Genomic DNA, 26169 nt, shown 5'->3' with positions numbered 1-26169 from the left:
CTTACTTCTTTCTGTCGCCCAACAAATCTGACTTGTCTGTAATCATCCTCTTCAAAAACCTGAAGAAAAAAATAAAACGTTTTTTTAATACTATAAACACAAAATAAAAACAGAAAATGCTGGAAATACTCAGCAGCATCTGTGGAGAGAGAAACACAGTTAATGTTTCTGATTGATGACCTTTTGTCAGAACAGGAAAAAGTTAGAGATGTAACAGATTTTAAGCAAGTGCAGGGATAGGGAAAGTAGGGAGGGGAGGAAAGAACACAAGGGAAGGTCTGTGATAAGATGGAAGCCAGGAAAGATGAAATGACAAAAGGGATGATGGTGCAAAGCATAATGGGACAAGTAAAGAAACAAAAGATAGTCTAGAGCAGGTGTAAGTGGGAATAACAGAAACATCAGCGATAGCTGCCGTCTGAAAAATTGAGGGCAGAGGCTATGATCTGAAATTGTCGAACTCAATGTTGAGTCCGGAAGGCTGTAAAGTGCCTAATCGATAGATGAAGTGCTGTTCCTCAAGCTTACGTTGAGCTTTGTTGGAACAGTGTAGGAGATTGAGGACAGAGAGGTCAGAGTGGGAGTGAGGCAGAGGATGAAAATGACAGGCGACCGGAAGCTTGAGGTCATGCTTGCAGACTGAGCGGAGGTGTTCCAGAAAGCAGTCACCCAATCTGCTTTGATCTCCCCAACGTAGAGGAGACCGCAACAAATACATGAGCAACAAATACAGCATACTAAATGAAAGACGTCCAAGTAACTCACTGTAAGGAGTGTTTAGGGCCTAGATGGTAGGAAGGGAAGAGGTAAAAGGGCAGGTGTTGCATCTCCTGCACTTGCATGGGAAGGGGAGGGGTTGTTGGGGTTGATTGAGGAGTGGACCAGGGTGTCGTGGACATTGGTCGGTCGTCTATCCCCAGAAATGGACACAGAAAAGTCGAGAAGGGAAAGAGTCGGAGATGACCATGTGAAGGCAAGGGAAGGGTGAAAATTAAAAGCAAAGTTGATTACATTTTCCAGTTCTGGACGAGAGCAGGAAACAATACTGATACAGTCATCAATGTATTGGAAAAGGAGGTGAGGGAGGGGACCTGTTCTCAACCCCATCCCGCAGCATGCAATCCACCACACCTCAGTGAAACCCCAACGCTGCATGAGGTAGGCAAAGCCATAAAACAGCTCAGTAACAAGGCTACGGGTGTGGATGGAATTCCTGCTGAGGCGCTAAAATATGGCGGAAAGGCGCTGTTGGCGCCGATACATGACCTCATCTCTCTCATTTGGAGGGAGGAGAGCATGCCGGGAGATGTCAGAGATGCAGTGATCGTGTCCATTTTTAAAAGGGGGAACAAATCCGACTGCAGCAACTACAGAAGAATCTCCCTGCTATCGACCACTGGGAAGGTTGTCGCTAGAGTTCTCCTCAAACATCTCTCTGGCCGAGGAACTCCTTCCGGAGTCACAGTGCGGATTTCATCCCCTACAGGGAACAACAGACATTATCTTTGCAGCACGATAACTGCAGGTAAAATGCAAGGATTTGGCATGGCCTTTTTCGATCTTACAAAGGCCTTTGACACTGTCAACCATGAGGGCTTATGGAGCATCCTCCTCTGTTTTGGATGCCCCCAAAAGTTTGTCAACATCCTTTGCCTGCTCCACGACAACATGCAGGCCGTGATCCTTACCAGCAAATCCATTACAGACCCATTCCACGTCTGGACCAGGTTCAAACAGGGCTGCGTCATCGCTCCAACCCTCTTCTCAATCTTCCTCACTGCCATGCTCCACCTCACTGTCAACAAGCTCCCCATTGGAGTGGAACTAAACTACAGAACCTGTGGGAAGCTGTTTAATCCATGCCACCTCCAGACCAGGTCCAAGATCACCCAAACCTCTGTTGTTGAACTGCAGTACGCGGATGATGCCCGAGTCTGCACACATTCTGAGGCTGAACTCCAGGATATAGTCAATGTATTCACCGAGGCATATGAAAGCATGGGCCTCACGCTTAACATCCATAAGACAAAGGTCCTCCACCGGCCTGTCCTCGCCACACAGCACCGCCCCCCAGTCATCAAGATTCACGGCGCGGCCCTCGACAACGTGGACCACTTCCCATACCTCGGGAGCCTCTTGTCAACAAAGGCAGACATTGATGCGGAGATTCAACATCGCCTCCAGTGCAGCCTTCGGCCTCCTGAGGAAAAGAGTGTTCGAAGATCAGGCCCTCAAACCTACCACCAAGCTTATGGTCCATAGGGCTGTAGTAATACCCGCCCTCCTGTATGGATCAAAGGCATGGTCGATATACAGACGACACATCAAGTCGCTGGAGATATATCACCAACAATGTCTCTGCCAGATCTTGCAAATCCCCTGGGAAACAGACGCACCAACATCAGTGTCCTCGCCCAGACTAACATCCCCAGCATTGAAGCACTAACCACACTCGATCAGCTTCGCTGAGCAGGCCACTTAGTTTGCATGCCAGACACGAGACTCCCTAAGCAATTGCTCTACGCGGAGCTCCTTCATGGCAAAAAAGCCAAAAGTGGGCAGTGGAAACGTTACAAGGACACCCTCAAAGCCTCCCTGAAGTGCGACATCACCACTGACACCTGGAAGACCCTGGCCGAAGACCGCCCTAGGTGGAGAAAGTGCATCCAGGAAGGCGTTGAGCTCTTCGAATCTCAACGCTGCGAGCTTGACGAGGTCAGGCGCAGGCAGCGGAAGGAGCGTGTGGTAAATCAGTGCCACCGCCACCCCCCCCACCCCACCCCCACGAATATCTGTCCCACCTATGACGGGGTCTGTGGCTCTCGTGTTGGACTGTTCAGCCACCAAAGAACTCACTTTAGGAGTGGAAGCAAGTCTTCCTCGATTCCGAGGGACTGCCTATGATGATGATGATGATGATTGGAAAAAGAGGTGAGGGAGGGGACCCGAGTAGGACTGGCACATATCCCACGAAAAGGCATTCATAGCTGGGACCTATACAGGTTTCCATAAACAATTTTTATTTGGAGGATGTTGTTGTTCAAGTGGAGAACAAGTTCTGCCAGACGGAGGAGAGTGGTGGTGGATGGGATCTGGGTTGGACCTCCATTCAAGGAAGAAGTGGAGTGCTCTAGACTGTCCTGTTGGGGGATGGAGAAAAGGAGGGATTGGAAGTTCATGGTGAAAAGGAGACGGTTAGGGCCAGAAAACTGGAAACTGTTAAAGTGGTGGAGGGCATCGGTAGAGTCACAGGTGTAGGTGGGAAGAGATTGGACAAGTGGAGGAAAAAGCCGAGATCGGAAGGAATCAGTGGGGCAAGAACAAGCTGAAACAATAGGTCTATCAGGGCAGTCCTGTTTGTGGATCTTGGAAAGGAGGTAGAAGCGGACTATGCAGGGTTAGGGGACTATGAGGTTGGAGGCCGTGCAGTGAAGATGTCCAGAGGAGTTGAGGTCAGTGACGCTCTTGGAAATGATGGCTCAATGTTCGGTGGTGGGGTGATGATCCAGGGGGAGGTAGGACATAAAGTGCAAAATTTCATTTATGTCAATTTTCATTAAATTTAACGTATAACTCATAATTCTGGGGGGAATGCAATAACGTTAATTTGATTCGTATAATAGCTATAATTCAAACAAATTACAATTTATGATTCATACTATCTACAATTATGATTTAAATCTTCGACAGAAAATGCTGGAAAATACTCAGCAGGTCCTTCAGCATCTGTGAAGAAAACAGACAAGTCAATCTTTCAGATGTAACCTTCATCAGAAAATGAGGTAGGTAATAAAATGTTATTGTATTCGTATATCAAATAGCTTTGATAAAAATAAGAAATGGTGCAAGATAAAGTACCAGAAATTTAAAATCACAGCAAATAGAATTCTCTGTTTTTGATTTAGATTTGACATTTGTAAGTTTTTGCTTTTTATTTGTATTGGTAAAGGCCCCTAATTTGTGGTCAGCAGCGATGCGACGGCAATCACCGCTGAACTCGGAAGAAATTTTCCCACAGAAATCTCGGAGTTCTGTGGTGAAACCTTTAGGTTACTCAATGTGTAACTGATTGTGGCATGTGAATAGGACATTCCTAGCATAGTGCAGCAGTGACATCATTAAGCTGTCTAAGCGGCCAGTCACATTGAAGAACTCTCTCAGACATCAAACCAGGAAATAAAATTGCACTGATTATCTGCACTTTAATGTGTATGTCCAAATTTTTATTTTACTGTCTACCATTTTTTTTTAAAAAGTAGAAACTGAAATATAAACTAAAAATTGTTTTTTTTTTGCAAAGATTGTAATTTTTTAACGTAATGAAGAAATTTGACATTCCACAAATAAAAAAAGGTTTTCCGGACCACAACAGTTGTTTAGCAGTCACAATATGCTGTTAAAACCCAGTTATACCTATTTCAACGGGGCTTAACATTTAATTACACAGGATGTACGGCACAGAAACATAGAAAATAGATGCAGAAGGCCATTCGGCCCTTTGAGCCTGCACCACCATTCAATATGATCGTGGCTGATCATGCAACTTCAGTACCCCATTCCTGCTTTCTCTCCATATCCCTTGATCCCTTTAGCCATAAGAAACATGATAAGGGCCACATCTAACTCCCTTTTGAATATATCTAACGAACTGGCCTCAACAACTTTCTGTGGTAGAGAATTCCACAGATTCACAATTCTGAGTGAAGAAGTTTCTCCTAATCTCGGTCCTAAATGGCTTACCCCTTATCCTTAGACTGTGAGCCCTGGTTCTGGACTTCCCCAACATCAGGAACATTCTTCCTGCATCTAACCTGTCTAATCCCGTCAGAATTTTATATGAGATCCCCACTCATTCTTCTAAATTCCAGTGAATATAAGCCTAGTCGATCCAGTCTTTCTTCATATGTCAGTCCTGCCATCCCGGGAATCAGTCTGGTGAACCTTTGCTGCACTCCCTCAATAGCAAGAATGTCCTTCCTCAGATTAGGAGACCAAAACTGTACACAATATTCAAGGTGTGGCCTCACTAAGGCCCTGTACAACTGCAGTAAGCCCTCCCCCTGCTCCTATACTCAAATCCTCTCGCTATGAAGGCCAACATGCCACTTGCCTTTTTCACCGCCTGCTGTGTCTGCATGCCAACTTTCAATGACTGATGTACCATGACACCCAGGTCTCGTTGCACCTCCCCTTTTCCTAATCTGTCACCATTCAGATAATATTCTACCTCCCTGTTTTTGCCACGAAAGTGGATAACCTCACATTTATCTACATTATACTGCATCTGCCATGCATTTGCCCACTCACCTAACCTGTCCAAGTCACCCTGCAGCCTCATAGCATCCTCCTCACAGCTCACACTGCCACCCAGCTTAGTGTCATCTGCAAACTTGGATATATTACATTCAATTCCTTCGTCCAAATCATTAATGTATATTGTAAATAGCTGAAGGCCCAGCACTGTACCTTGCGGTACCCCACTAGTCACTGCCTGCCATTCTGAAAAGGACCCGTTTATTCCTACTCTTTGCTTCCTGTCAACCAGTTCACTATCCACGTCAATACATTACCCCCAATACCATGTGCTTTAATTTTGCACACTAATGTCGTGTGGGACCTTGTCAAAAGCCTTTTGAAAGTCAAAATACACCACATCCATTGGTTCTCCCTTGTCCACGCTACTAGTTACATCCTCAAAAAATTCTAGAAGATTTGTCAAGCACGATTTCCCTTTCACAAATCCATGCTGACTTGGACCGAAACAGACCATTCGGCTCAACCAATCCATGTCGGCGTTTATGTTCCACTCGAGCCTCCTCCCATTTTTTCTCATCAATCAGCATAACCCTCTATTCGCTTCTCCCTCATGCTTTAATAGGGTGTTTAACAGCAATATTAGCATTGAAAAACTCAAGTTTTCTTCACCAGCTATGGAGGTGGGGGGGGGCGGGACCAAAGTGCAGTCTGTGTTGGAACAGTGAATGGCTCACCACAACCTAAGGATTCTTGAATTTAGATGCGCATGTGCTAAATTCTGAAGTTATAGTCAGTTTCAGAGGGATAATGACGGCGAACACTGACAGTTTGCCGTCGTTACCACAAAATATGGGCCAGCAAATCTTAGCTAGGTGTAATAGTACAGTGCATCATATACAGATTTTTATTTTTTAATCTGTAGATTTCATTCACATCAGGTATCATTGTCATGGATTAAACTTCTATTGGGACTGCATCTCACTATATCTCATTCTATCACCACTATTTTACATAGGATATACTATATGATGTACTAATGGCTCAAAAAATTACAAATTCTACCATTTTAATACCGACTTCAATTCTTAAGACGTACTCATGTTTATAAATAAAAGTACGCAGTCAAACCTCATTCTAAAAATAAAAAATCATGGGAATTTGGAAACGTTGTTATTCACATCATCATGGAGTTACTAATAATGCTAAACTCAAAACTTAATTTCCCAGGAATCCCAAAAACATTGAAGGTATGTTAAATAAACTGACCACAGTAAACTGGGCTGAAGTGTTAATGGAAAAACTTACAAACAGTGGGACCTATTCCAACTGGTTATTACTAGAATACCAGAACTGAGAAGTTATACCCAAATTTAAAAAAAAACTTGTATTTATATAGCACTTTTCATGACCACTGGACATCTCAAAACACTTTACAGCCAATGACTACACTTCAAAATACTTCTGAAGTGTACTCACTGTTGCAATGTAGGAAACTCGAAGAGTCAGCTCCCACAAACAGCAATGTGATAATGACCAGATAATCTGTTCAGTGATGTTGACTGAGTGATAAATATTGGATAGGACACCGAGGATAACTCTCTTGCTCTTCTTCAAAATAGTGCCATAGGATATTTTACGTCCACCTGAGTGGGCAGGCAGGGCTTCGGTTTTAATGTCTCATCTGAAAGATGGCACCTCTGACAGTGCAGCACTCCCTCAGCACTGCATTGGAGTGTCAGCCTAGATTTTTGTGCTCAAGACTCTGGAATGGGACTTGAACCCACAACCTTCTGACTCAGAGGCGAAGATGCCTGTAGTAAATAGTTTTGCAGGAAAGATTGAACAGGCTGCGTTCTTTTCTCTAGAAATGAGAAGGTTGAGGGGTGACTTGATAGAAGTCTTTAATTTCTGAAAGGGTTTGATAGGGTAGAAGTAGAGATGATGTTGTTACTTGTGGGGAGACCAGATCTAAGGGCCATTAATACAAGACAGTCACTAATAAATCCAATAGAGTATTCCGGAGAAACTTCTTTACCCAGATAGTGGTTAGAATGTGGAGCTCATCACCATAAGTAGTTAAGGCGACTAGCATAGATGCATTTAATGGGAACCTTGATAAACATTATCAGGGCGAAAGGAATGGTTAATGGGGTTAGATAAAGAAGGGTGTGAGGAGGCTCATGTAGGGCATAAACACCAGCAAGGAGCTGTTGGGCCAAATGGCCTGTTTCTATGCTGTAAATAATATGTAATACGATGCAAGAGTTCCAGAATCACAAATGTTGTTAAGCTTTTTCTGAGGTGAAATGTGTGGTCCTATCCTAAAGTAATATATTTTTGGAGAACACTGTTAAAATATCAGCAATCCACGTTTAAGTTCACAAGTCCCAGCAGCCTGAAACACAACTTAACAGAATTTCTGTTTGGAATTCATCTCATCATGTTTTAAATGCTCCTCTCTAGAAATGAACACAAATCAAGCCTGTGCCAAAGTCATGGCTGGCTGAAACAAGATGTTTGAGAGAACAGTTTGGATGAGATTTGACTGTACCTCCCTCTCAAAGCAAGAGTGCCAATTGATATACACCTACACCAGATAAATCAGGGAAGACAAACATATACCAATTTGGAAAAGTAGGACAAAGAAGGTTTTAAGTCTTCCATGTCCTGCTTTTTTTTTAAAAAAGAGGTGGAGGAATGTTCTCAGTGAGGAGATGGAACATTCATTTTTCTTCATCTGGAATCAGTACCAAACATTTTTACAACATTCCTTCCTCAAGCGCAACCATTTCTACCAATAAAACACACTCATTGGTTATTTATCCAATTGTATTTGTGAAAACCTGCCATATGAAAAATAGCTGCAATGTTTCAATACACAGCAGGTCACTACACTTCACAGTAACCTATTTTGTGTGAAATGCTTGGAGAGATTTCTAGAAAATATGATAAGCATCAAGTATCACTCTCTCTCTCCCACCCAGTCCTCTTTAATTATCTTGGAAAATTAGTAATTGCAGGTTTCCTTCATAAATCACAGAAAACATTTATTTTAATATACAGGATGTGAAGGGATGGAATCAGAAAGAATGTGGCTGAGAGAACTTCACTGAGGTTTATAAAGTATTATATGATATAGATAAGCTGATTCCAAAACATAGCTTGTCAGGGCAGTAGAACACATGGATGTAAATGTAAAGTTGTTAGTAAACACATTTGGAATAATCCACTAGGTAAGTTTATGGAGTCAAAGAGATGTCTTCTGAATTCTATGGAGGCGGTTTCCAATTATTCATTTCTTTGGAAACACATGGTCATTTAAAAAAAGAGACACAGCACAAAAATTTTTTTTTTTTGAAATTCGTAGCCAATCGTTCCAATTCTTTGTCAAATCACAAACGCCAGAGGTCACCTTGGGCCCATTCAAGGATCACTCTGCGCCAATGCTCTTAGCCAAAAGGCCTAGAGCCACTGCACCGTTCCTGGAAGTACTGCAATACCAGGTTCGTGCCATGGAGGTGGATGGGTCAGGTCCCCCACACACCTCCCTTAAAAGTGCTTCACAACTGTGTTGCTAATTATACATCATACTATTGAGCATAAACAGCTATGTTCAAATTTTAAAATTGTTAAGTCCTGTGTGAAATACTTGCATGATGTTTCACAATTTATGCCTCATTCCTTCACGTGATTGAGCCACAAAGTGACATGCAACAGATCATATTCATACCAACGATCTGCTGATAAAAATGTCAGGTTGAACAAAGGGTGTATTTCAAGTTTATTTACCCAATTTTAGCACAATATTAAACAATCTGGTATATTTACTTAACTTTTCTTAAGAAAACAATCACAATTGGAACTATAAAATGTCAAATTCAAGTGTTGACATAGTACAGTCCCAAGAATATTAGTTCACACTTTCAATGTATTTCAAGGACATGGGGGCAATCAATGAGTGTAAAATCTATTTAATATCTGCAAACTTTATATGAAATAACTCAGGTTTAACGTCTGCTGCCAACTCCCGTCTGAGCTAAACTGAAGCCAAATAATTCCTAGCTGAAGAGTCTGCCATAGAAGTCATAGTGGTTGTGATAACACATCAAGCGGCAGCAGGAGGTACAAGTGACTCTGAGCCTGGCAGCCCAGTGCGCTGAGGTACACAGCAGAAAACGGGCAGTCAAATGAAAGGCACTTTTATCTAGTGCCTCGCCCGCCAGGTGCAAATCTGAAATCCCCTTTTACTGGGAATACCATTCAACACAATTTTGAACCAAACTCTACAGCACAGTGAAACCCAGAACATGGCCAATGGGGAGATAGCTCCCGATGGCCAGGAACCGGGGAAGGAAGGAACGAGGAGAGAGGGAGAGAGAAAGAATAATAAGGGGCCGCCCATTTAAAACTGAGATGAGGAGAAATTTCTTCTCTGAGGGTTGTGGATCTATGGAATTCGCTGCCTCAGAGAGCTGTGGAAGCTGGGACATTGAATAAATAAGGCAAAAAGAGACAATTTCTTAAACGATAAGGGAATAATGGGGTATGGAGAGCAGGCAGGGAAGTGGACCCGAGTCCATGATCGGATCAGCCATGATCGTATTAAATGGCGGAACAGGCTCGAGCGGCCGTATGGCCTACTCCTGCTCCTATTTCGTTATGTTCTTATGTTCTTAAATGTTGAGAGGAGAAAGGAAGGAGCGAAGAGGGGAAAAAATGAAGGAAGAGGGAGAAAGAGAATAAAAGGAGGATCAAGCTTCTGTTCAAATCGATCAGAGAAATCAATCCTGTGCATCCGGCTGCTTTTACTTCTAAGTTGCCAGGTGTAGAGCTTTGAACTCGCGTCAATGAAATGAAGTGAAACCCCCTGGAAAAGATTTAGAATTTTTCTTTGAATTACTGTCACAGATGGACTGCCAGATTGTGTTGCCGCCAGCCTGAGGAGGAAGGGTAACGGAATCTGCAAAAGAACTCGAGTTACTCCACTCTCCCATCACTCTGCGCTCCATTTTTAAAAAAGATACAATAGGAACAACGAACTACGCCTGCACTCACCGCTTTAAGGAGCGATTTCTTAGGTCACGTCATCGCAGCATGCTACTTCCATGCCTGGGGTCTGGATGACCCGAGGAAGGCAAGGCCCCTCTGGCGAGGAGTTTGGCACGGGGGGGGAATAAGGCTATCAACTTTAAACACCAGATGATACAGAATCAACGGCTTGCAGGCGTCGGGATGTACCATCTAAGGAATCTCCTCAGACAGCCAACAAAACAAAAGCCACGTAAAACCTCTCCCCTCCCAGTCAGTAATTTCTACGGAGACTATTCTCCAAGTTTTGTGTTGCCACCACAACCAACGCCTCTTGCAACAGCTTGTGTTGTTTCAAAGTGCAGCCACCGCTCACTCCATGGGAACAGGCTATACGCATCTCCACAGAAAAAGTACTGATGGAATCATGAAACAATTGCTGGGTTCCAGGTCTCCGTATTTCAGCAAATACCGTTCCAATTCGGACCGGCTTTGACTGAGGTCACAACGGCTCTTTGTGAAGATTCACTGGGCCATTGTGTACTGGGCCCCCCACTCCAGCTCACTGTGCGCGGGTTGTGGGGCCTTTGAATTGAAGTGCACAGGAGCTTACAGATCGGTGCGCGGCCGTGTACCTTAGAGGCCAACCCTGCCTCAGCTCATTCGCTACTAAAACCCTCATCCATGCCTTTGATACCTCTAGACTTGACTATTCCAACGCTTCCCATCTTCCACCCTCCATAAATTTGAGCTCGCCCAAAACTCTGTTGCATGTATCCTAACTCGCACCAAGTCTCATTCACGCATCGCCCTGTGCTTATACTGACCTATACTGACTCCCTGTGCGGCAACGGTCTCAGTTTAACAATTCTCATCCTAGTTTTCATATTTATCCATGGCTTCACCCTTCCTTATCTCTGTAACCTCCTGTTCTACAACCCTCTGGGGTATCCACACTTCTCCAATTCTGGCCTCTTCTGCATCCCCAATTTTAATCGCTCCACCACTGGCGGCTGTGGTTTCAGGTACCTTGGTCCTAAACTCTGGAATTCCCTCCCTAAACCTCTCTGTCTCTCACTCTCCTCCTTTAAGACGGTCCTTAACACTTATCTCTTTGACCAAGCTTTTGGTCATCTGTCCCATTATCTCCTTATGTGGCGCAGTGTCAAATTATATTTGATAATGCTCCTGTGAAGCGCCTTGGAATGTTTTACAACGTTAAAGGCATTATATAAATACAAGTTCCTGTTATTGGATCCTCAAAATTAAAATAATTCAAACTGCAGCTTAATACGGGCTACACTACTAGCCCGATACCGGATAGCTGTCCCAGTAGCCAGAAGTATACTACAGGATGCAACATGCCCTTGCATGCATCCACTCCTACAGCAGCTATTTGTCTTGTGCCATTCACCCCCATCTCCATGTCCATGTACGCAACCACACTGTTCGCAACCTTAGTGTCATATTTGATCTTGAAATGAGCTTTCGACCACATGTGGTAATAGGGCACTTAGAAAATAATAGTAAAATTGGGCAGAGTCAACATGGATTTATCAAAGGAAAATCATGTTTGATAAATCGGTTAGAGTTTCTGAGGTTGTAACTAGAAGGGGGAACCAGTGGATGTGGTGTATTTTGATTTTCAGAAGTCATTCGATAAGGTGCCACACAAGAGGTTATTAAATAAAATTAGGGCTCATGGGATTGGGGGCAATATACTAGCATAGATTGAAGATTGGTTAACAAACAGAAAAGAGAGAGTAGGAAAATAGAAAAACAGAGTATTTTTTAAATAGTGTGAGATTGGGAAATGTTGGTGTTCAGAGGGTCCTGGGTGTCCTTCTACACGAATCACTGAAAGTTAACATGCAGGTACAGCAAGCAATTAAGAGAGCAAATGGTATGTTGGCCTTTATTACAAGAGGATTTAAGTATGAATCACAGAGTATTGTGTAAGTTTTGGTCTCCTTACCTCAAGAAGAATATACTTGCCAGAGGGAGTGTAACGAAGGTTCACCAGACTGATTTCTGGGATGGGGGATTGTCTTATGAGGAGAGAATGAGTAGGCCAGGCCTATATTCTACAGCGTTTAGAAGAATGAGAGGTGATCTCATTGAAACATACAACATTCTTACAGAGCTCGACAGGATAGATGCAGAGAGTTTGTTTCCCCTGGCTGGGGAACCAGGGGACACAGTCTCAGAATAAGGGGTCAGCCATTTAGGACTGAGATGATGAGAAATTACTTCACTCAGAGGGTGGTGAATCTTCGGAATTCTCTACGCTCGAGGGCTGCAGAAGCTCAGTCATTGAGCATATTCAAGAAAGATAGATTTTTGGATACTAAGGGAATAAAGGGATATGGGGATAGTGCAGGCAAGTGGAGCCGAGATAGAAGATAGCCATGATCTCATTGAATGGCAGAGCAGGCTCAAGGGGCCAAATGGCCTACTCCTGCTCCTATTTCTTTGTTCCCCCAGCATGTCCTCGCGTATCCCTTCCCCAGGCTCTCACCACTTTTTTTTTTTTCATCCTCCTCCCACCCAGCCCAATCACGTTTACCCTCATCCATGTTGTTTCCCATATCCTTCCTTTTCCAATGTCTTGAACTCAGCCCCCTGCTGTTTCCCCACCCCGAGTCCCTCACAGTACTGCATCTTCCTCTCACCTTTCCCAGCATCCTGTCTCCTTGATCAGTGGTATGCAAATCAACAATAACGTATTAGAGTTAAAGAAATAGCACAGGACATAGTGATACAGGAAGTGTGAAACCTACAGGAAATGTGTATATGCAAAAATATCAAGTTCAAGCCCAGGCTTTTGGGAGAGACTGAGGCCTTCAAGTAAAAACATGGATCAAAAGCCAAAAATTACTATTCAATCAATAAATTTAATCAGCATGAATCACTGCCTTCCAAAGAGGGGAGGGTACAGGAAGAAAATGGGTGGCCTGTCTCTGAAGTATTTCAGAAGAATAAATTGCCTATTACAAATGAGATGTTACTGCTAAGTTTCATTAACACATGTTTACTGACTGTGCCAGCAATGAATCTTTACTATGGGTTTAAAAATATATTGTTAAAGTGATCCAAGCCCCTTTCTCTAAAGGATGTGCTTATTTCTGTCAAAAAAAATGCAGTACAATAGTTAGTCCCTTCTCTAAAAGCTTTGTACCTATGATAGTTATTAGAAAGGCCAGTGAAGTAAGCTGTTTATTGCTGTACACAAAAAGATGCAAACTGCATGTTGTTATAGGGAGCTTAAACTATAAATTGTCAGGATAAGGTTCACTTGTGCACTGAGATTCTGTAATTCTTCATTACGGACTACACAAGTACTCATGGAAGTATGAAGGGGCCATCGGGGTGAAATTTAGCACGATCAACTACTAAATGCTTTGGCTGGCCATTCAGAAAGGCTGAACAGTAGTGGAGCCATCAGAATTGAAGCACTAGGCTTAGGCCAAGTGTTGGGTCCAGATTCAGGATGAGCATTGGCTCAAAATATGGCAGAGTCAACAGAAGTGAATACCAAGCTGGGACAAATGCGGCTGGATTTCAGGCCAAAGAGTGACAGGGCCAGTGGACTGAAATGGCACAGGACCATGATTCAGTTACACTGATCAGATAAGTCAGTTGGTAGGATACTTTTTTAAAAATCAACTTTATGTGCAAATTTGATTTCAAAAGGAAGAGAAAAATATAATCAGGCTGACAGTTGACGTTCTTTTGTGATTTTCTACATCATTGTTTGCTATACATGCCATCAACTGCTAAGAGTTCAGTCCCAAATAATGCTTTTCATCAAGGACATCAGTCCAAAGTTACAGAAGAGAACTGCAAGATTGGAGCTTTTATTGCTTTGTAACAAGTTAAGTGAAGCCTTTTAATCGTGCTGAAATCTGCTATTTCGTTCTTGCTATTGTTTATTACTACTTAATAAACTTGATTTGTAGTTTCAGGCTGATTACTTTTGAAGTACAACCACTATTACATAGACAAACATGGCAGCCAATTTGCAGACACCAACTGAATGATTAGTTAACCCACTTTTGATGGAGGGTGGGGGAAATGCTGGACAAGAGAATTCCCTGCTCTTCTTCAAATAATTCCATGGGATCTTATGTCAAGAGTGGAGTGAATAAATTAATTTTATCAGAATGGACAGCAAGCCCAGGACAGAGTTTAAAAAAAAAACTTTACTCGCTTTGATCTGCCAGACTCTAGAACATCTATCACAGTACAACCTACAAGCGCAATAGCATTAGAATGTTGAGACAATTTAAATATATAATGGATAGTTAAATAATAAAACTTGTGATTTGGGAAGCAGAGTCGATTAGAGCAAAGGACTTGCTCTGCAGTACAAGCTGAGAGACTGGGAGATGTAAAACTGAGGTGCTACCATTTCACCACTAGCAGAAAGGTAAAAAGACAGAATGACAAGCTTACTTACATAGGCAATTTCTATTGTAAACATCGTCATAGCAATTTATAATAGGACAACAGGATACAAGATCGTATAGACAGGAACTGCATGCAGCTAAAAGATCTTCAGCTGCTTCATCAATGTTCTGCCCTTGATCATAAGGTCAGGAGTGGCGCTGATTACTGATTCCACATCATTCAGCTCCATTCACAACTCCACTGATAATGAAGTCAATCATACCAGCCTACAGCTGTATTTGAACAGTATCCAGGCTTGGGCTAACAAGTGGTAGGTAACATGTGCGCTACACAAGTGCCAGATAACGACCGTCTTGAGCAAGAAAAGATCCAACCAGCTCCCCTTAACTATCACCAAGTCCCCTACCATCAATATCCTGAGAACCATCACTGACCAGAAGCCTAACTGGATCAAGTTCTATCAACACCATGGTTGTAACAGGACAGCAGCTGAATATTCTGTGATGAGGAACTCACCTCCTCACCCCTCAATGCCTCTCCACCACCTACAAGGCTCAAGTCACAAGAGAGAGGGAATACTTACCACTTGCCTTAATGGGAGCAGTCATAACACTGAAGCTTAAAACCATCCAGGACAGAACAGTTTACTTGATCTTTGTTCCTGAACTCAATATCCACCTCTTGCACCACTGGCACACTGAAGCTGCAGTATGTACTATCTACAGAATGTACTGCAGCAACTCAACAGCACCTCCCAACCCCATGATCTCTACCAGAGACAAAGAAGAGCAGCAATGTCATGGAAAAAGTATCATCTCCAAGTTCCACTTTAAGTCATACACCATTCTGATGTGGACATATATCATTATTCCTTCATCACCTGGTCAAAATGCTGGAATTCCTTACCTAACACCATTGTGGAGGCATCATTACCACAAGAACTGCAGCGGTTCAATGTGAAAGCCCACCACCACCTTCTCAGGGCAAGTAAGGATGGGAAATAAATGCGACTTTGCCAGCATCATCTACGTCCCGAGAACAAGTTAAAAATATATAGTGAGTCTTATGACAAAATAGGAACTTAGAAACAGGAGTAGGCCATTCAGCCCCTCGAGCCTGTTCCATCATTCAATTAGTTAATGGCTGACCTGCGATCTAACTCCATATCTCTCAATGCATTTGGTTAACAAAAAGCTATCAATCTCCAATTTAAAATTAACAATTGATCCAGCATCAATTGCCATTTGCGGAAGAGAGTTCCAAACTTCTACCACCTTTGTGTGTAGAAGTATTTCCTAATTTCACGCCTGAAAAGTCTGGCTCTAATTTTTAGACCATGAAAATAACTAAATAGAAAATAAACTTCCTATTTATTTACCTAAATAGAAATTTATAGAAAAGTAACCTATTTTTAAAAACAGGTCTTCAAAGCGGACTCAGAATTTAAATTGGTAGCTATGGTATAAAAGATGACATTAATCCCAAATTATTTTCCTCCTCAAACATTCCAGAAGTTTTACAATGTGCAGATTTCGATATACTGTGTAGAAGCAGTGCAATAGCAGCACTCGACATTATATTTTAAGAATGCGCAAAGTAATTGAAATACCACACTATTCCAAACCTGCAAAAAATACAATAAAATAAGGTGAAATTAAGACAGTGTTGTAATTTTTTTACACTGTTGTGGCAAGACATTTCTTACAGGGGAAGTGCCATTATTGGGGTTTTTAGACCATCACACGTTAGGCCTGTATCGGCATATATTAAATTACTGGAAGCTAGAAACCTTTAACAAGTAGATTACGCATGTGTTAGCAAGTGTACCCATTAAGGAAAGTATCTGGAAGTATGTACAGATGTTGCTACTCCCTAAAAGTAATTTGTAAGTACGATAGGATCCTACTAAAAATCCAATGGGACACTGTGTGTAAACTTGGCTTTTCTACTCAACATTGCCTTTGGGCAAGAGATGTATTGCTGTACCATACAGTAACAGATTTAGAATTTAATTAGGTGCGGGGTCTCAGTGCAGTGAGCTACAACACTGCTTTTTCAACCTTAGGACCTGGGTTTGAATATAATCCAGATTTTTGAACGCAAGTGAATTAATAAGGGTGCTACAGTGAAATGAGCTGAGGTGGTCTCAGTTCAGTCTACATGGTTCAACGGTGTACAAAAGTAAAGTGACAATCTTTCTTAGAGCAGCCATTTGTATGGCTAGTGTGAAAAATGAAGGTGGTCATGCTGGAATAGTGAAGCACTGATTTTATAAAGCTGTGTTTAAAAGTAAATTGTTGAGACAAAATCAAGTAAGCTTTTGCTCTACATCTAACCTAGAGTGTGGTGTACCTGACCTGGAAGTGCTCAATGCTGACAAGGCAGCAGAAATGAAAAAGTGTTGTATTTCCTAGCACAAAAGATATACTGCTGATCTCGATGGTATCCCATTATTAATCAGAATTGCAATCAATCACATGTGGCTAGTGTCCAACATATTGGAAAATACTGGCCTATTCTTAGTCTATGGCTTTGAAATATATTTTGATTGACAGTCTTGATAAATTGTTAGCATACTTTTTAAAAATCTACTTTATGTACCAATTTGATTTCATAAGGAAGAGAAGAATATAAATCAGGTTGGCGTTCAAGATTCTTTTGTGATTTTCTACCTCGTTGTTTGCCATACATGCCAGCAGCTGGTGAGAGTTTTGTCCCAAATAATGCTTTTCATCAAGGACTTCAGTCTAAAGTCACAGAAGAGAACTGCAAGACTATAGAGCTTTTATTATTTTGAAACAAGTGAGGCTGAAATATGCGATTTTTGTTCTTGGTACGGTTTACTATTACTAGTTAATAAACTTAATTTGTAGTTTCAGACTGATTACTTTTGAAGTACAACCATTATTATATAAGTAAACGTGACTGCCAATTTGCACACAAGGTCCCACAAACAGCAAATTAATGAATGATCAGTTAACCTATTTTAGTTGAGAGAGAAATGTTGAACAGGAGAATTCCCTGCTCTTCCTTGAATATCCTTGGATCTTTTACGTCAACTTTAGTAAACAGACTCTATTTAACTTCTCATCTGAAAGATGGCATTTCCAGTAATGCAGCACTCCTTCAGTTCTGCACTTTAGTGCCCACCTAGACTTGGAGCTTGTCCAGTGAGCTTGATTCCACAACCTTCTGATTCAGCGGTTTGAGTGCTACCAACACAGCCAAATTGACAGTGGACTCATTGTTCTTCAAATCACCCCTCCCCGAGATACTTTGTGCATAAAGTAAAGTTGTGGTACACAGGAAGCACATGCTTGCCTATGGAAGCTGACTATTAGGTTGAATCAAATAAAATGATACATGTACCAAAACAACCTCCTCACAGTAATCTCAGCTCCAATGCCAAATGTCTCATATTATTAGGATTCATCTCTCACAACAAAACTCTTATCTGGCTCAGTGTCAAATATATATTTTTTGTCTTGTGAAGCGCCTTGGAATGTTTTATTATGTTAAAGGCACTATATAAATACAAGTTGTTGTTGTTGTTGAGTGCTTCCAGCATTTTCTGTTTTAAAACCAAAACCACGCTGTAGTGACAAAATGAAAAGTGCAATTCAACTATTAAACAAGGCCCAGAATTTGCGGTCAGCGGCGAAGCAAAGGCATTCACAGCTGGCCTCGAAGAAAGATGCCCACAAAGATCTTGCGATCTCTGTGGCGAGAAGTTTGCCTTTTTCGACGCCCAAGTGAGATATTGTAGAATAGTGGGGAATTCCTAGAGCGCTCTGCTGTGATGTCAACAAGCTGTTTAAGCAGCCAATCATAATACAGAATTTGCAGAGACAGGAATAGGAAGTGAAGAAGTTGCTTTTATTCAGACTTTACCTGATAGGTAAAGAATGCCACAGGCAGCACACCAATAAGAACAAAAAAAATCCTTGAAATCATAACAAATAGAAATATCAACATTTATAAAAAAAGGAATAATACATGCCAATATCTCCAAAGTGTTTTTTTATCTAGAATATTAAATGTTACTAAACACAAGTAATAAACTGAGCCATGCAGATCGGGAAGGCACCAGATTTCATCATTGGTCTGTGGTAATGGGACAGATCCTAGTCAAGGTGGCAGTAAAAAAAAATACTACTACCCTCAGCATTCCTGGCATGGAGAGGATGAAAAATTGACTAGCGGTTACTGCTGTTGATTGTTGCCTAGTGACACTGGCTGGAAGTTCTCACTTGGACATCAAGAAAGGATAGAAGATATCGGGCTGTAACGTCATCCGTGTCAAATAGCCCAATCCCACTCCACTCATTGAAGCTAATGGCCGCTTAAAACATGGAACTACCTCTCCTCTGCCATCCCCCCTTACTGCAGCTCTGCCATTCCCCCTAACTCTCTCTTCACCCCCCCCCCTCCCCCACTGCCTGTCCTCTCCGCCCCACCTTCCCCCCCCACCCTATTCCACTGCCTCACCTCCTCTCCCCACCCCGTCTCTCCTGTTTCCCCCCCCCCATCCACTCTTCCTCTCTTCTCCTCTTCCCCCACCCCCTGCCTCTCCTCTTCCCCCACCCCCTGCCTCTCATAAGAACATAAGAAATAGGAGCAGGAGTAGGCCATAAGGCCCCTCGAGCCTGCTCCACCATTCAATAAGATCATGGCTGATCTGATCATGGACTCAGCTCCACTTGCCTGCCCACTCCCCATAACCCCTTATTGTTTAAGAAACTGTCTATTTCTGTCTTAAATTTATTCAATGTCCCAGCTTCCACAGCTTTCTGAGGCAGCAAATTCCACAGATTTACAACCCTCAGAGAAATTTCTCCTCATCTCAGTTTTAAATGGGTGGCCATTTATTCTATGATCATGCCCTCTAGTTCTAGTCTCCCCTATCAGTGGAAACATCCTCTCTGCATGCACCTTGTCAAGCCCCCTCATAATCTTACATTTTCGATAAGATCACCTCTCATTCTTCTGAATTCCAATGAGTAGAGGCCCAATCTACACAACCTTTCCTCATAAGTCAACCCCCTCATCTCCAGAATCAACCTAGTGAACCTTCTCTGAACTGTCTCCAAAGCAAGTATATCCTTTTGTAAATATGGAAACCAAAACTGCACGCGGTATTCCAGGTGTGGCCTCACCAATACCCTGTATAGCTGTAGCAAGGCTACCCTGCTTTTATACTCCATCCCCTTTGCAATAAAGGCCAAGATTCCATTGGCTTTCCTGATCACTTGCTGTACCTGCATACTATCCTTTTGTTTCATGCATAAGTACCCCCAGGTCCCGCTGTACTGCAGCACTTTGCAATCTTTCTCCATTTAAATTGTGATTTTTTTTCTGCCAGAGTGCATGACCTCATTGCTTTCCAAAATTAAACTCCATCTGCCAAATTTTTGCTCACTCACTTAGCCTGTCTATGTCCTTTTGCAGACTTTTTGTGTCCTCCTCACACATTGTTTTTCCTCCCATCTTTGTATTGTCAGCAAACTTGTCGACGTTGCACTCAGTCCCTTCTTCCAAGTCATTAATATCGATTGTAAATAGTTGGGGGTCCCAGCACTGATCCCTGCGGCACCCCACTAGTTACTGGTATCCAACCAGAGAATGAACCATTTATCCAGACTCTGTTTTCTGTTAGTTAGCCAATCCTCTATCCATGCTAATATATTACCCCCAACCCCGTGAACTTTATGTTGTGCAGTAACCTTTATATGGCACCTTGTCAAATGCCTTCTGGAAGTCCAAATACACCCCACACCACTCTGCCTCTCCTCTACTCTCCTCTCCTCTCCTCATCTCATCCCCTGCCTCTCCTCATCCCCCTCTCCGCCTCTCTTCTCTCCCCCAACACTCTACCTCTCTTCTCTCCCCTCTACACCCCCTGCTCTACTCTGCCCTAAACCTCACCACTCCTTGCTGCTTCCCTCACCCCCCCGCCCTGCTTCTCCTCCTCTCCTCCCACCCCCTGCCTCTCCTTCCGCCCCCACCCCCTGCCTCTCCTCTCTCTTCCCCCTCCCCCCACCCACTCCGTGCCTCTTCTCTCTTTCTTTCTCTCCCTCTCCCTCTCTTCCCCCCCCCCCCCAAACTCACCCACCGGCCTCTCTCTCTCTCTCCCCCACCGGCCTCTCTCTCTCTCTCCCCCCTTCACCCCCCACCCCACCCCCCACAAACCAGTCTCTCCTCTCTTAGCCCTCTCCAGCCATTCTTCTCCCAACCCCACCATCCCGTCATCTCTCCCCCCACCCCACCCGGATCTCCTCTCTCCCCCGCAACTCCCCTTTCCTCTCCTCTTCCCCCCTCACCCACTGCCTCTCCTACCTCCCCCATCACCCCAAACATCACCTCTCACACCACCCCACCCCCAGCCATGCCTCATTCCTCCCACGCCCTGCCTCTCCTCTCCCACCACCCCCCCCCACCCACTGCCTCTCCACTCACCTCACCCCACCCCCTGCCTCCCCTCACCACCCTCCACGCCTCTCCTCTCCTTCACCCCCGCCCCGCCTCCCTCCTCCTTCACCTCCCCCGCCTCTCCCCTCCTTCACCTCTCCCACCTCTCCCACCTCTCCCCTCCTTCACCATCCCCCTCCTCTCCCCTCTTTCACCACCCCCTCCCCTCCTTCAACCCCCTCCCGCCTCTCCCCTCCTTCACTCCCTCCGCCTCTCCCCTCCTTCACCCCCTCCGCCTCTCTCCTCCTTCAACCCCCTCCGCCTCTCTCCTCCTTCAACCCCCCCCGCCTCTCTCCTCCTTCAACACCCCCCGCCTCTCCACTCCATCACCCCCCCCCCGCCTCTCCCCTCCTTCACCACCACCCGCCACTCCCCTCCTTCACCCCCCCGGCCTCTCCCCTCCTTCACCCCCCCGCCTCTCTCCTCCTTCACCCCCCCCGCCTCTCCCCTCCTTCACCCACCCCCCCGCCCATGCCTTTTCCCTACCTCTCCCCTCCCTCCCTCCCCATACCCTTGCCTCTACACCCACCCCACCCTCTCCACTTCCTCCCCCTGCCCACCCTCTCCACTTCCTCCCCCTGCCCACCCTCTCCACTTCCCCCCACTCCACACTCTCCACTTCCCCCTCCCCCACTCCACTCTCCCATCCCCCCACCTGCTCCACAGTTTCCACTCCCCCCCCCCCCCCACCTCCACTCATCCTCCTCCCCAACCCACCCTCTCCACTTCCCATCTCCCCACGCCCTCCACTCTCTCCCTCCCCCACACCCTGCCTCTCCACTCCCCCACCTCTCTTCTCTACCCCACTCACCCCCTGCCGCTCCGCTCTTCCCTCCCCACCCACCAAGCAGCCTCTCCTCTCCTCTCTCCCTCGCCAGCCTCTCCTCCTCTTAGCATCCCCCAGCCTCTGCTCCCCCCCCCCGCCTCCCCAACCACAGCCTGTCTCTCCAATCTCCCCCATCCCCCCCAACAACCACAACTCTCCTCTCTCTTCCCCGCCCCCCCCGCCGCCACCCACCCACCGGCCACCCCTCTCCCCGCCCTGCGCCACCCCAACCCCTGCCTCTCCTTTCCTCCTCCTCCTCCCCCCACCCTCTCCTCTCTCTCTCTCTCTCTCTCTCTCTCTCTCTCTCTCTCCCCCCGCCCCTAGGCCCTCTCCTCTCTTGCCCCACCCCACCGGCACACCCCCACCCCCTGCCTCTCCTCTCTCTCCCTGCCTCTCCTCTCTCCCCCCTCTCTCTCCCTGCCTCTCCCCCCACCCCAGCCCTCCCCTCCACCCCCTCCTCTCTCCCCCACCCACCTCTACTCTCTCTCACTCCCAGCCTCCCCAGACGTTCTCCCCCCACAGCCCCTCTCTCTCTTCTCCCCTCCTCCCCTCTCTCTCTCTCTTTCCCCGCGCCCTCCCCTCCCTCTCCCCCCACCCTCCCCTCCTTCTCCTCTCTCTCGCTCCTCCCACCCTCCCCTCTCTCTCCCCCCCCACCCTCTCCTCGCTCCCCCCCACCCTCTCCTCTCCTCTCCTCGCTCCCCCCCACCCTCTCCTCTCCTCTCCTCGCTCCCCCCCACCCTCTCCTCTCCTCTCCTCGCTCCCCCCCACCCTCTCCTCTCCTCTCCTCGCTCCCCCCCACCCTCTCCTCTCCTCTCCTCGCTCCCCCCCACCCTCTCCTCTCCTCTCCTCGCTCCCCCCCACCCTCTCCTCTCCTCTCCTCGCTCCCCCCCACCCTCTCCTCTCCTCTCCTCGCTCCCCCCCCACCCTCTCCTCTCCTCTCCTCGCTCCCCCCCACCCTCTCCTCTCCTCTCCTCGCTCCCCCCCACCCTCTCCTCTCCTCTCCTCGCTCCCCCCCACCCTCTCCTCTCCTCTCCTCGCTCCCCCCCCACCCTCTCCTCTCCTCTCCTCGCTCCCCCCCACCCTCTCCTCTCCTCTCCTCGCTCCCCCCCACCCTCTCCTCTCCTCTCCTCGCTCCCCCCCACCCTCTCCTCTCCTCGCTCCCCCCCACCCTCTCCTCTCCTCTCCTCGCTCCCCCCCACCCTCTCCTCTCCTCTCCTCGCTCCCCCCCACCCTCTCCTCTCCTCTCCTCGCTCCCCCCCACCCTCTCCTCTCCTCTCCTCGCTCCCCCCCACCCTCTCCTCTCCTCTCCTCGCTCCCCCCCACCCTCTCCTCTCCTCTCCTCGCTCCCCCCCACCCTCTCCTCTCCTCTCCTCGCTCCCCCCCACCCTCTCCTCTCCTCTCCTCGCTCCCCCCCACCCTCTCCTCTCCTCTCCTCGCTCCCCCCCACCCTCTCCTCTCCTCTCCTCGCTCCCCCCCACCCTCTCCTCTCCTCTCCTCGCTCCCCCCCACCCTCTCCTCTCCTCTCCTCGCTCCCCCCCACCCTCTCCTCTCCTCTCCTCGCTCCCCCCCACCCTCTCCTCTCCTCTCCTCTCCTCGCTCCCCCCCACCCTCTCCTCTCCTCTCCTCTCCTCGCTCCCCCCCACCCTCTCCTCTCCTCTCCTCTCCTCGCTCCCCCCCACCCTCTCCTCTCCTCTCCTCTCCTCGCTCCCCCCCACCCTCTCCTCTCCTCTCCTCGCTCCACCCCACCCTCTCCTCTCCTCGCTCCCCCCCACCCTCTCCTCTCCTCTCCTCGCTCCCCCCCACCCTCTCCTCTCCTCGCTCCCCCCACCCTCTCCTCTCCTCGCTCCCCCCACCCTCTCCTCTCCTCGCTCCCCCCCACCCTCTCCTCTCCTCGCTCCCCCCCACCCTCTCCTCTCCTCGCTCCCCCCCACCCTCTCCTCTCCTCGCTCCCCCCCACCCTCTCCTCTCCTCGCTCCCCCCCACCCTCTCCTCTCCTCGCTCCCCCCCACCCTCTCCTCTCCTCGCTCCCCCCCACCCTCTCCTCTCCTCGCTCCCCCCCACCCTCTCCTCTCCTCGCTCCCCCCCCACCCTCTCCTCTCCTCGCTCCCCCCCACCCTCTCCTCTCCTCGCTCCCCCCACCCTCTCCTCTCCTCGCTCCCCCCACCCTCTCCTCTCCTCGCTCCCCCCCACCCTCTCCTCTCCTCGCTCCCCCCACCCTCTCCTCTCCTCGCTCCCCCCCACCCTCTCCTCTCCTCGCTCCCCCCCACCCTCTCCTCTCCTCGCTCCCCCCCACCCTCTCCTCTCCTCGCTCCCCCCCACCCTCTCCTCTCCTCGCTCCCCCCCACCCTCTCCTCTCCTCGCTCCCCCCCACCCTCTCCTCTCCTCGCTCCCCCCCACCCTCTCCTCTCCTCGCTCCCCCCCACCCTCTCCTCTCCTCGCTCCCCCCCACCCCTCTCCTCTCCTCGCTCCCCCCCCACCCTCTCCTCTCCTCGCTCCCCCCCCACCCTCTCCTCTCCTCGCTCCCCCCCACCCTCTCCTCTCCTCGCTCCCCCCCACCCTCTCCTCTCCTCGCTCCCCCCCACCCTCTCCTCTCCTCGCTCCCCCCCACCCTCTCCTCTCCTCGCTCCCCCCCACCCTCTCCTCTCCTCGCTCCCCCCCACCCTCTCCTCTCCTCGCTCCCCCCCACCCTCTCCTCTCCTCGCTCCCCCCCACCCTCTCCTCTCCTCGCTCCCCCCCACCCTCTCCTCTCCTCGCTCCCCCCCACCCTCTCCTCTCCTCGCTCCCCCCCCACCCTCTCCTCTCCTCGCTCCCCCCCACCCTCTCCTCTCCTCGCTCCCCCCCACCCTCTCCTCTCCTCGCTCCCCCCCACCCTCTCCTCTCCTCGCTCCCCCCCACCCTCTCCTCTCCTCGCTCCCCCCCACCCTCTCCTCTCCTCGCTCCCCCCCACCCTCTCCTCTCCTCGCTCCCCCCCACCCTCTCCTCTCCTCGCTCCCCCCCACCCTCTCCTCTCCTCGCTCCCCCCCACCCTCTCCTCTCCTCGCTCCCCCCCACCCTCTCCTCTCCTCGCTCCCCCCCACCCTCTCCTCTCCTCGCTCCCCCCCACCCTCTCCTCTCCTCGCTCCCCCCCACCCTCTCCTCTCCTCGCTCCCCCCCACCCTCTCCTCTCCTCGCTCCCCCCCACCCTCTCCTCTCCTCGCTCCCCCCCACCCTCTCCTCTCCTCGCTCCCCCCCACCCTCTCCTCTCCTCGCTCCCCCCCACCCTCTCCTCTCCTCGCTCCCCCCCACCCTCTCCTCTCCTCGCTCCCCCCCACCCTCTCCTCTCCTCGCTCCCCCCCACCCTCTCCTCTCCTCGCTCCCCCCCACCCTCTCCTCTCCTCGCTCCCCCCCACCCTCTCCTCTCCTCGCTCCCCCCCACCCTCTCCTCTCCTCGCTCCCCCCCACCCTCTCCTCTCCTCGCTCCCCCCCACCCTCTCCTCTCCTCGCTCCCCCCCACCCTCTCCTCTCCTCGCTCCCCCCACCCTCTCCTCTCCTCGCTCCCCCCCCCACCCTCTCCTCTCCTCGCTCCCCCCCACCCTCTCCTCTCCTCGCTCCCCCCCACCCTCTCCTCTCCTCGCTCCCCCCCACCCTCTCCTCTCCTCGCTCCCCCCCACCCTCTCCTCTCCTCGCTCCCCCCCACCCTCTCCTCTCCTCGCTCCCCCCCACCCTCTCCTCTCCTCGCTCCCCCCCACCCTCTCCTCTCCTCGCTCCCCCCCCACCCTCTCCTCTCCTCGCTCCCCCCCACCCTCTCCTCTCCTCCTCGCTCCCCCCCACCCTCTCCTCTCCTCGCTCCCCCCCACCCTCTCCTCTCCTCGCTCCCCCCCACCCTCTCCTCTCCTCGCTCCCCCCCACCCTCTCCTCTCCTCGCTCCCCCCCACCCTCTCCTCTCCTCGCTCCCCCCCACCCTCTCCTCTCCTCGCTCCCCCCCACCCTCTCCTCTCCTCGCTCCCCCCCACCCTCTCCTCTCCTCGCTCCCCCCCACCCTCTCCTCTCCTCGCTCCCCCCCACCCTCTCCTCTCCTCGCTCCCCCCCACCCTCTCCTCTCCTCGCTCCCCCCCACCCTCTCCTCTCCTCGCTCCCCCCCACCCTCTCCTCTCCTCGCTCCCCCCCACCCTCTCCTCTCCTCGCTCCCCCCCACCCTCTCC

The 26169-nt window shown here is 48.5% G+C and overlaps 2 protein-coding genes across 7 annotated transcripts in view; one reads left to right on the top strand and one right to left on the bottom strand.

The window, feature by feature from the left end:
- The window catches only part of mrpl36 (mitochondrial ribosomal protein L36), a 112870-nt gene that overhangs the window by 48882 nt on the left and 37819 nt on the right, over positions 1–26169 (top strand). For all 5 annotated transcript variants that reach the window (XM_070880764.1, XM_070880763.1, XM_070880760.1 and 2 more), the window contains one exon: positions 3691–3782. In XM_070880764.1, coding sequence (XP_070736865.1) covers positions 3778–3782 — 5 coding nt within the window. In that variant the 5' untranslated portion in view covers positions 3691–3777. The remainder of the gene's footprint in view (positions 1–3690; positions 3783–26169) is intronic.
- The window catches only part of ndufs6 (NADH:ubiquinone oxidoreductase subunit S6), a 50090-nt gene that overhangs the window by 17255 nt on the left and 6666 nt on the right, over positions 1–26169 (bottom strand). Inside the window, exon 2 of one of the 2 annotated variants that reach the window (XM_070880765.1) lies at positions 6–59. The exons of the other annotated variant lie outside the window; for it this stretch is intronic. Within the exon in view, the coding sequence (XP_070736866.1) occupies positions 6–59 (54 nt within the window). The remainder of the gene's footprint in view (positions 1–5; positions 60–26169) is intronic. 2 annotated transcript variants of the gene reach the window in all.

This window comes from Pristiophorus japonicus, chromosome 5, assembly GCF_044704955.1.
Source record: "Pristiophorus japonicus isolate sPriJap1 chromosome 5, sPriJap1.hap1, whole genome shotgun sequence".
NCBI lineage: Eukaryota > Metazoa > Chordata > Chondrichthyes > Pristiophoridae > Pristiophorus > Pristiophorus japonicus.
This window is presented reverse-complemented; position numbering and strand designations above follow the sequence as displayed.